This window comes from Vicugna pacos, chromosome 14 (assembly GCF_048564905.1).
Source record: "Vicugna pacos chromosome 14, VicPac4, whole genome shotgun sequence".
NCBI lineage: Eukaryota > Metazoa > Chordata > Mammalia > Artiodactyla > Camelidae > Vicugna > Vicugna pacos.
The window spans coordinates 21537782-21547860 of NC_133000.1; the positions used below are offsets into that span (position 1 = coordinate 21537782).

The 10079-nt window shown below is 54.6% G+C and overlaps 1 protein-coding gene across 3 annotated transcripts; it reads right to left on the reverse strand.

The window, feature by feature from the left end:
• Positions 1-207: 207 nt before the first annotated feature.
• PCDH8 (protocadherin 8) lies at positions 208-4855 on the reverse strand. 3 transcript variants are annotated; one of them, XR_012080042.1, is made up of 4 exons: positions 2319-4855; positions 2028-2178; positions 1652-1859; positions 1043-1176 (listed from the first exon to the last, which is right to left on the reverse strand). XR_012080042.1 is itself a non-coding variant. In XM_072976337.1 (3 exons), the coding sequence occupies exons 1-3, from the start codon at positions 4656-4658 to the stop codon at positions 800-802; spliced, it is 2925 nt and encodes a 974-aa protein (XP_072832438.1). In that variant the 5' UTR covers positions 4659-4855; the 3' UTR covers positions 208-799. The 3 variants fall into 3 exon arrangements, 2 of the variants coding, with proteins under 2 accessions (XP_072832438.1, XP_072832437.1); XM_072976337.1 differs by lacking the exon at positions 2028-2178 and having other exon boundaries at positions 208-1176; XM_072976336.1 differs by having other exon boundaries at positions 208-1176; positions 2028-4855.
• Between the last annotated feature and the right edge of the window lie 5224 nt (positions 4856-10079).

The following is a 10079-nucleotide window of genomic DNA, read 5'->3' on the forward strand; positions in this document are numbered from 1 at the left end:
GATAGATATGGAGATAAATATGTTCTACAAAAGCAACAATTTTTAATACTTGGATGAGGCTCCAATCCTTGAAATCCACAGGTTTAATGTTGCTGTGAACATTAATAATGCCCAAATAATTAGCACTTGAAAGAAGGTTTAATTCTGGTACTCGGATTATTTGTGAATGCCTGACTGTAGGCAACTTCACGAAAAGCAATTAGCAGATTCTTCAAACACATGACAAATCCTTTATTACTGTGCTTATAAGTGACACGGTTTACAGAAAACCAAATGTAATTAAATAACACTGAACTTGAAATCTACCACAAACTCAAGATATACAAGTTATACTTGGCAAGGCAAAACTTCTCAAACACTAGGTTGTTTTGGGTGAAAGATAAATTTCCATTAAGTGATTCCAACATGTTTTATTTTTCTGTCTTACAGACAGTTCCTTTGGCAATAACTTCCACTTCAGCTTTTATTATATAAAAATATAACAAAATTTCATTATATACAAACATTACATTACACAATGTACAGGTTAAAAACACTAAGAAAATGGCAAGCCGCAAGTGAAATTAAAGTCAATAGCATGATAAGAAAAATTAAATACTGCACACATTTCATAAAAATTACATTAACTACATTTTTTTGTTTGCAAATACCAAACAGTACCAATGTGATTGGAAATAGCTTCCAACAACTTCATTTTAAGGCACATCTTGCATATTTATATATACAACACTGAAACCAGTCAATAACTTAGGGGCTTCTCGGAGTGACCTGTACATGTGTGAAGACATGCAGCATGGGGTTACACATTTTCATTGGCTTCCTTCTTTGGGGACAGGTACCTGCCAGGAGGAGACTGATAGAGGGGTACCCCGATCTCCTGCAAGTCTGGGAGCCTCCCTGGACGAGGAGGGGAGAGCAGAGTGACTGTCCTGTCATAGTCTCTGTGTAGCACTTTCTCATAGACACTCTGCAGCCCCACTGTCTTGGGTAGCTGGGCCTGGTAGTAATTGTCCCTGCGCAGGGGATCCCGGGGCAGGGATGTGCTCTTACAGAAGGTTGACATCTGGGCTGGTGGGTGAGTGGAGGCGTGTGTGCTGGGCCCTCCACCGCAGGAAGGGCTCCAGCAGCGGTCAGAATGGCCCAGGATCTTACACTCCGCGGTGCACGCCCACAGTCCTAGCATAAAAGAGAAAGGAAGAGAGCGTGACGATTACCGAGATTACATACACTATGCCTCCATCTTTAAAGTGTCGTATAGGGTCAGGGAGGCTGAACAGGACAGCGTGTAAGAATATGAATGCCCTGATCCCAGATCTGAAAGGATCATTGCGTCCTATAAAGCCACCTTAATACAAAATTGGCTCAGCTTCTTTTGCTGGAAGAAAAAAAAAAAGATAAGCAGAATTCCCCTCCTCACCCCTGCCTTCAATTTAACAGGATGAGTGTGTGGTTTATTTAAGTGGTGGAGCTGCCTCGACTTGGCATTTTGAAATTCGCTGTTGGAGGCAGGCCGGAATTCGGAAATCAAAGACAGAAAAAAGCGGGGAAGATGGGAGGGGTCTGGGATTCTCTGAGATTGAGAGAAGAGGCAGTGGCAGAAGGGGAGGGAGAGGAGGGAACGCTGAATTTGGCAGGAAAGAGGGGTCCTCACCACTCTGCATGTGGTTGATGAGATCCTTCTTCAGAGCGTCCCCGCTGATGTCGGAATCGCTGTCGTTGAAATCACTGTCCCCTTTGCCGCTGTCTTTGCCGCTGAACTTCTCAGCTTCTCGGCCGGAGATGGTGTTGAAAGAATGTCCTTTCCAGACCGCCACTGGGGGCGCCGGCTCCTTTCCGAAGCCAGGAGAGGCACCGTAGGGCTACAGCAGGGAATGGGGGAAGCGGGGGTAAGGATTGGACAAGAAACAAAAAAACAGGTACGGCAGGTTAGGCATCTCCCAAGCACGCACACCCAGACCCCTCCAATCCCTTCCCCAAGCCTGTCCGCGGGGCACCGAGGGGGGCGCCCAGCCAAAGGAAGGCCTCACCTCGGCGTGTGCGCCGCGGAGCCGCTGCTGCCCCTCGAAGTGACAGGAGCTTTCCCCGGTGGCACTGCCGCCCTCCGAGCCCGGCACTTCGGCCGCGGCGACTGCGGGCGGGGGCGCGTCGGCCGCGGGGCTGCCAAAGGGCGCTTTGCCGCTGCCAGGGAAGGTGAGCACGTCGAACATGTTGGGCCTGGGCCCGGCTCCCCGGGCGGCCTCCTCCGGGGAGCCGGGAGCCGAAGCTCCGCCGCCCGCCGCCCCGGGCCGCTCTTCCCGGCGGGCCCCCCCTTTGCGCACCTCCTTCTTGCGGCGGTTGCAGGTGGTGGCGATGGCGATGATGGCGGCCAGCAGCAGCGTGCAGCTCCCGGCCAGCACGATGATGACGATCAGCGGCGTGTCCCATTGTAATGCTGGTCCCGACGCCGCGAGCCGCGAGCCGGGCGGGCGAGAGCGCTCTGGGTTCCCTGCACTGGCCGGCGACACCAGGCCGCGCCCGCCGCCTGCTGTCACCACGAAGCTGACAGTGGCGGTAGTGGAGAGCGGGGGGCGGCCGCCGTCGGATATGACCAGCAACGCCCGGAACACGCGGCCGGGCGGCTCCTGGGAAAGGTCACCGGTGAGCACGATCTCCCCCGTGCGGCGGCCGATGGCGAAGGCTTCTCGCGGCTCCTGCTGCAGCAGGTCGAACGCCAGCTCCCCATTGGCGCCCTCGTCCGCGTCCCGGGCCTGCACGCGCGCCACGGCCGTGTCCCTTGCGGTGCGCCCAGGGACCGCCACTTCCAGGGAGCCGTTCGCCGGTGCTGGGTGCACGAGGACCGGTGCGTGGTCGTTCTGGTCCAGCACCCGTACTTGCACCAGAGCACTGCTGGAGAGCTGAGGGGAGCCGCCGTCGCTCGCCTGGATGCGCACGTCGAGCTGGCGAAGAGTTTCATAGTCAAAGCTGCGCAGTGCGTAGATGGCCCCCGTAGCCGGGTCCACGGAGACATAGGTGGACACGGCCCCCCCAGCGCGGCCCACCTCGGCCTCCAGCAGCCTGTAGGTGACCTGGCCGTTGCGGCCTAGGTCTGGGTCCCTGGCGGCCACCGTGGCCAAGTAGGCTCCTGGCGGGTTGTTCTCACGGACTGATACCTCATAGACCGGCCGCGTGAAGAGCGGCGCGTTGTCGTTCTCGTCGCTCACGCGCACGGTGTAGGGCCGCACAGTGCGTAGTGGGGGCGCGCCGCGGTCCTCGGCCACCAGCGTCAGGTTGTACTCGGCGATGCGCTCGCGGTCCAGGGACGCAGCAGTCACCACCAGGTAGCTGCCGGCGTAGGCCGGCTGCAGCCGGAAGTGCTCGTGCCCATAGAGGGCGCAGCGCACCTGCCCGTTGGCGCCCGAGTCCCTGTCCGAGGTGCTGACCAGCGCCACCAGGCTCTCGCGCGCCGCCCCCTCTGGCACCAGTGAGATGGCGCCAGCTTCTGGCGTCCCGGGCCCGGTCGACGAGGTCGCGTCCGCTCCCCCGAGAGCAGCGGCGGCGGCGGCGGCGGCGAAGGGAGAGGCGGCAGGCGCGCCCGGGGCGGCCAGCGGGGTGATGGCGATGTCAGGTGCGTTGTCATTGACGTCGCGGATGCGCACGATGACCTTGCAAGTGGCTGCGCGGGGCCCGGGGCCGCGGTCCTGCGCCCGCACGTCCAGTTCGTAAGTGTCCTGGCGCTCGTAGTCCACGGGCCCGGCCAGGGTGAGACGGCCCGAGCGCGGGTCGAGGCGGAAGAGGCGGCGAGCCTCGGACGGGGTGCGGGCCCCGAAGGCGAACACCACGTCGCCGTTGGGGCCTTCGTCGGGGTCGGCTGCGTCCAGGTCGAGTAGCAGAGAGCCCACCGGCGCGTCCTCTGCCAGCTCCACCTCGGCCACGGCGCCCTGCGGGAAGGCCGGACTGTGGTCGTTGGCGTCCAGCACGCGCACGCTGAGGGCGGCCGTGGCGGAGCGCGGCGGGCGGCCCCCGTCCTGGGCCACTAGCTCCAGGCTGTAAGCGGCCTGGCTCTCGCGGTCCAGCTCCTGTAGCAGCACCAGGTCCGCGCACTGGGCGCCGTCCGCTCGCGTCTGCAGCTCCACGCGGAAGGGGCTGTGCGGCTCGGCCAGACGCACGCTCTGCAGCCCGTTGGAGCCCACGTCCTCGTCCACCGGCACCTCCAGTGGGATGCGCGTGCCCACGGCAGCACCCTCCGACACCTCCACGGGGATCTGGGCCCGGGGAAAGCGCGGCGCGTGGTCGTTGATGTCCCTCACCTCCACCTCCACGTGCACCAGCCGGAACTGCTCCTGCGAGAAGCTGACCACGTCGAAGGCCAACACGCACTGTGGGGCCTGGCCGCACAGCCGCTCGCGGTCCAGGCCCGCGTCTCCGACGGTCAGCTGCCCGTCGCCCTCGCGCACCCGAATCAGCGAGCTGTTGAACTGCTTCATCAGGCGGAAGCTTGTGTCTCCGGACACTTTCATATGCAGGTCTTCAGCCAGGGTCCCGATGACCGTGCCGGGGGCATCCTCCTCGAAGGTGCTGTATCGCACTGTCTTGCTCTGGGCCACTGACAGCACCCAGCAGAGGCTGAAAAGCTGCAAGGGGAAAAGGCAGGGGCTGCCCCCGCGCCTCGCTGGACTCATGTTGCCAAGCCCCAAGCGCTATTCCAAAAGGCTGAGGGAACGATTCCTCTCTGGTTTACAGGTCCGGGTGTGGATCCCAGGCGCCTCAGAGCACGCTCTTTGCGAGCCCTATGCGGGAGAAGTCTGCGGGCTGCAGCTCGGAGGTTCCGGCGGGCTCTGAGGACTCGGGGACCCGCCCACACTCGGCACCTTTCCCTCCCCTCTTCTGGCTGGAGCTGCGCGGCAGCGCGCCGCCTCCGCTTTTATAGCCGCCGGTATGCAAATCATCCGAACCGAGCAGCCAATGGCGGCCTGGCCCTCGCGCCGCTCCTACGCCAGCCTCTGACAATCCCTTTAATGTGGAAAGGCTTAGAGGGGAAAACAAGAAAAGGAAATTAAGGAATCTTTCCTTTGTTTCTTTAACTCCTTTTTCTTTTTTCTCTTTGCTTTTGCCTTGCGTGTGCAGGAGTTAGCACAGGTCGCCGGGCGTTAACGGAGCGGTTGGTTTTGTAAATGGGCCCCTCCCGTGCCGACCGCTTGAACTGAGAGCAAATATCCTGGAATTTCACCCCAGTGTCTCGGGACCCCACACCCACTGTCTGTGTTTTGCACCTAGGAGGTTTTTAAACCACTTGCGGGCCCCTCTCCACAGACTTACTCTGCCGATTGACGCTCAGCTCAGTTCGCCTTCTTTCCCAGCTTCCCACGGCGCTCGGAAATAACCTCTCGGCTTACGAGCCCGAAGGATAAAGGAAAATTGATTTTATTCAAATTTGTGTATACAATTGTGTTTTGGTCTTGTGAGCCCCGGTGATCAGAGCTGCCACTTCCCTTTCAGAAAAGAGCTCTGCGACGTGTTAGTATGCATGTCACTGTCCAAATGGCTTTCTTAAGCCCGGGGCGCTAGCAGGCAAGGAAAAAAAAAGTTCCAAATAGGATTTAGCATAAGCTTGAGGAGATTTGGAAAGGTTTCAAAGATCAGACTGTATCAAAGGCTTATGAAGCCCTCGTTAGTAGTGGAAATAGAATGGCGTGGCAGGCGATCCCATTGGAGGCCCCAATGTCTGTATTATTTAACTGTGACAAGCTAAGGGGAGAGAAAGTTGAACAGTTTCCACAGCGGAGTTGGGCTAACTTGAATATAATGAGCAAACGCCACATGTATCCATTATGTTCCTCTATTCATCCCCAATCACTGCCATAACTCTCCGGCTAAACGGTGATGGGCTCTGAATTCCACACAATACCCGGCTCGTATTAAAGTGCATTTAAAGAACTTTCCCTCCTGATGCCTTGTTCCGCCTATTTAGAGGATTTTCTTTCTGTTCTAATAGGGCCGCTCTGGGAAGCAACACTCATCCCGTTCCAGAAGAACAAAATCACAGCATGACGTTGAAACCTGGCATGAACCTGGGGGAACTTAACCATCTGCCTAGGAAAGTGTGGACCTTCGGCAATGCCAGCTCTGTGCTGGGCGGGCCAGGCATTGCACTTCCCCCACAGGTATCCCCCTTCCAGCATCTAAAGACCAGGGAGATGGGGCTGCAAGCAGGAGCAAGACAGATTCTTACCGATTCTTACTGGAGAGCTTTACTGAACAGGCTATGCAAGTACACACCACAGAGGAGAGGTAAAAACAAAAGTCATGCCCTGGGAGTCTTTTAGTTTTTGTTTTTTAAGGTGGTGGTTTTGATAAGCAAACTGCATTTAGTAAACGTTCTTCTGAATCCTGATTATCCTGAATCCTGATTAGGCTGTCAGTATCCTAGCTGTGTTTTTTCTTTCCATCAAACCCGAGGGAATGTGTTCTGGGGTCTTTTCAGAAGAGGTGTGGGAGTCCCCCCAGAATAGGAAGATCAAACAGGAAGAAGCTCGGTGGGCACTGGGAGTTGGGGAGGATGACGGAGGAGCTCTGGAGTTGCCAGTGCGCAAAAAAATGCAGTTCCAGCCATCAATAAGTAAAAGCTCTTACGCGACTGAGCGGGGGGTGAGCTGGACGGTGGATAGTTGGGGGCTTCCTCAGAGCGATGTTGTCTCCTGATTCCTTTTCTCTGCCTCCTCTACTTTGCTGTCCTGGTAATGCTAAAAGCAATGAAGCCAGCACTGCAGCCGCTCAGGAACGTGGAAAGGGCTACGCCCCCTACAGGAGCCCAATTCCCAGATTTCTCTTGCACTTTTTTCACCTCCCAACTACATTTTGGTAGCTTGTTCTCTCTCTCTCTGTTCCCTCCCTAGAGACATTTCTCGGAGGGTCTGCGCAGCCGGAAGAACTTTCTGTCTTCTATCGGAGCCCGAAACACTCCTACCCCGGCCTGGGGCCTGCTGGTGATCTTTGGCGCTCCCAACACCCTGCCCTCGCCTCTCATTCTCTTCCCAGGTTGGCCCAGACACGAACAGATTCAGAACTCGGCAGTTGGACAGCGGCCTCCCCGCTGCAGCTATCTTGACCCGGAGAGTTCAGGTCTGCGCGGTGCTGCCGTGTTGCAGTTAAGCCGAGAACCCGGGGAGGGGGCCAGGATGGCGAGGCAGTGGGGCTAGAGTCGCAGAGAAAGGATATCTTCAGCTGTTCGCGTGAGTAGACACTTGCTCAGAGCCGGGCGGAGACTGGCTGGTAGCCGCACCCCACGCCTGCGCCCGCTGCGCCTCCGAACCTTTCAGTTCTGGGCTGGACCGCAAGAGCCTAGCCGCGCGCTGTTTAAATTGGGGTTTTTGGCTTGGCGGGAGAAAGCGAACCACCCAATATTTTTACTCAAAGCGCTTCCGCGTCATCTTACTCACTCTCAAGACTGAAATAGACAAAGGAGTGCGGGGTAGTGGGGTGGGGAAAGCAGGGGAGCAGGCGGGAGGAGGGGTGTGGAGCGGCTAGTAGCCCAAAGCATCTTATCATCTCCCAGCTCCTCCGCCGCTAGAAGTGACTGCGACAGCGGCGACGCCGGGGAGTGGGGAGCCCTGGGCAGGGAGCCGAGAGAGCAGAGCGGGGAGCAACTGCCGCGGCTGGCGCGCGGAGGCCTTTCCGGGCCGGCGGTAGGGGTGTGAAGGCACGCGAGCAGAACGAGCTCCGGCTAGGTCGCCTGCAGCCTCCAGATTATGGAAATACGATTTAAAATAGCGCATCAGCGCCTACAGGAACTCCCCGGGGAAGCAAAATGTCCGGGGAGGTGGGGTCGGAGGAGGAGGAGGGGGAAGGGACGGCAGCTTGCCCTCCCCCAGCGCTGATCTGGCACCACAAAGCCGCTCAAATCGACTTGTTATCATACCAAAGGCCCAGGCAGGCTCAAAGGATCCCCTTTCTCTGGGTTTTAGCAACTTCGTCGGCAACTGTCTCGCAATCCTGAGAACAAACACAGCCCCACAATGGCCGGCGTTTTCTCGGCATGCAAATGTTGCGGGCTCCGCAAAGCTGGGTTTCTGTTACCGAACCTAATGCCGGCATTGTGAACCTCGCGTGCAGACCCCGAGATTGACACGGGCGTCACGTGACGGATTAGGGCTCCCGGAAAGTTTTCAAAGCAGCGACAATGGGGGAGCTCAGCCTGATCTGGTATCTCCCACAGTTTAGCAGGAAAGAAAATCAGGATATATTCTCATATGTAATAGGATTATCCTTTTCCATTTCAAATTCTATACAGCATGTAATTTATTTTTAATTAGGATTAGATCTACCAGGAAAAGGAACTACACTTTGCTGGAAAGTGCATTCTAAGGATGGGTGGGGAGGGGTTATTTTTTAACTTTCAACTTGAAAAAAAAAAAAAAAAGCCAGGGCCCATCGTTTTTCCTCCAACGGGCTCACTCTACCGGATAAACCTTCGGGGAAGTTTGCAGCAAGTGCCCGTCCAAGCAGAGAACAGAGGCAGTCTTCAGAGGAATCCAATTCATTCTTGTAACGAAAGCATACTTTGCAGAAATCTCTTAGAATTACTAAATCGCTGGGAGTTACTGGGGTTTGCTCTCTAGAAACACAGCCTAGCACTTTTCTACACTTCAACTACTTACACCATATTTTAAAGAAAGGTCCCCTCCCCTCCTTTGTTGGTCTGTCAATACTGGCATAGTGACTTCAATTTTAATACCAAACCACAGAGTAACATCCTCCACAGCCCTGATTCAAACTCAGCAGTCAGACAGTGAGACAGTTTGCGGGTGAAGGTAACCGTTGTTTAAACTTTGATGTTGGATTGATCCCAGTGCCAGATGCTCATAAACCTTGGACCATTTCCAGGTCCTGGGCCACTCATCCTTTTGTGTACTCTGTGGGTTTGGATGCTGTGAGATACCCACTCACCTGATAAGAAACAGAACATGTCTGTTGGTGCAGGCTCTGGAATCATCCTGCTTAGGTTCAAATCTGAACATAACTATTAATTTGCTGTGTGACCCTGGATGAGTTACTTGATCTCTTTGTATCTTAGTTCCTTCATCTGCAAAACGAGGATAATAATAGTAACTTGTAAGATTGTCTTGGGGATTGTGTAAGATAATATAGTACCAAGTGCTTAGGAAGCCCTGAACACATGCTAGTTAACATTTCCTTTTAAAACACAGGGAAAAAAAATCGGAGGCCATATAATCTTATTTTATAAGTGAGGAATTTGTTCAGAAAGAAAGGAAAAAAAAACCTCTCCCATTTCCTGTCTACTGTTTTTGCTTTGGTTACAGCTGTCCTTCTGATTCCTGTTCCACTGCTCCCTCCCCCACCCAACTTTCTGGAAATAATAATAAATATACACATAGGTGTATAGATCCCCAAAGAAGAAAATGGTCATGTGAAGGTTCAAGTAACTTTCATGCCCCACATCATTTCAAAATCTTTTGGTATCTTGCTCTCTGGTTGAGATGAGATGATGCCAAAAAGGAGTTTTCAGCAGAATTTTTCACCACCCATTTCCACAAAAGCCATGCTTCATGACTGAAACCACCTACAGGTACAAATGTTTAATGGACAGCAACCCATAATTCTAGGGGAGCAGGAATATTCCAAAGGACATTCCCTCCTAGGAGACCCAGGAGCATGAGGTGACCTCTTGTGACTCACAAGGAGCCAATAAAAAGTGTAAAAAATGTTAGACAACGTGCTTCTCTATGTTAGTTTCCCAGGGCCGCCATCACGAAATATCACAGACTGTGTGGTTTAAACAACAGATGTTTATTTTCTAACAGTTCTGGAGGCTGGACGTCCAAGATCAAGGTGCAGGTAGGACTGGTTTCTCCTGAGGCCTCTTTCCTAGACCTGCAGATGCTCACATGGCCTTTTCTCTCTGTGTACTTGCCCCTGGTATCTCTTCCTCTCCTTAAAGGGACACCACTTATATTGGATTAGGGCCCCACCCTTATGACCTCATTTAACCTCAGTTACCTCTCTAAAGGCCCTGTCTCCAAATACAGTCACATTCTGTGGTACCAGGAGTTGGGGTTTCAACATATGAATTTCAAGGGGACACA

What these genes read in the sequence shown, in the direction of transcription:
- PCDH8 (XM_072976336.1), bottom strand. Translation starts at nt 4,658, where the DNA reads ATGAGTCCAGCGAGGCGCGGGGGCAGCCCCTGCCTTTTCCCCTTGCAG. An exon ending in TCCGCGGCGCACACGCCGAG is followed by an intron (nt 1,860 to 2,027) that starts GTGAGGCCTTCC and finishes TCCCTGCTGTAG; the next exon opens with CCCTACGGTGCCTCTCCTGG. An exon ending in CATCAACCACATGCAGAGTG is followed by an intron (nt 1,177 to 1,651) that starts GTGAGGACCCCT and finishes CTTTTATGCTAG; the next exon opens with GACTGTGGGCGTGCACCGCG.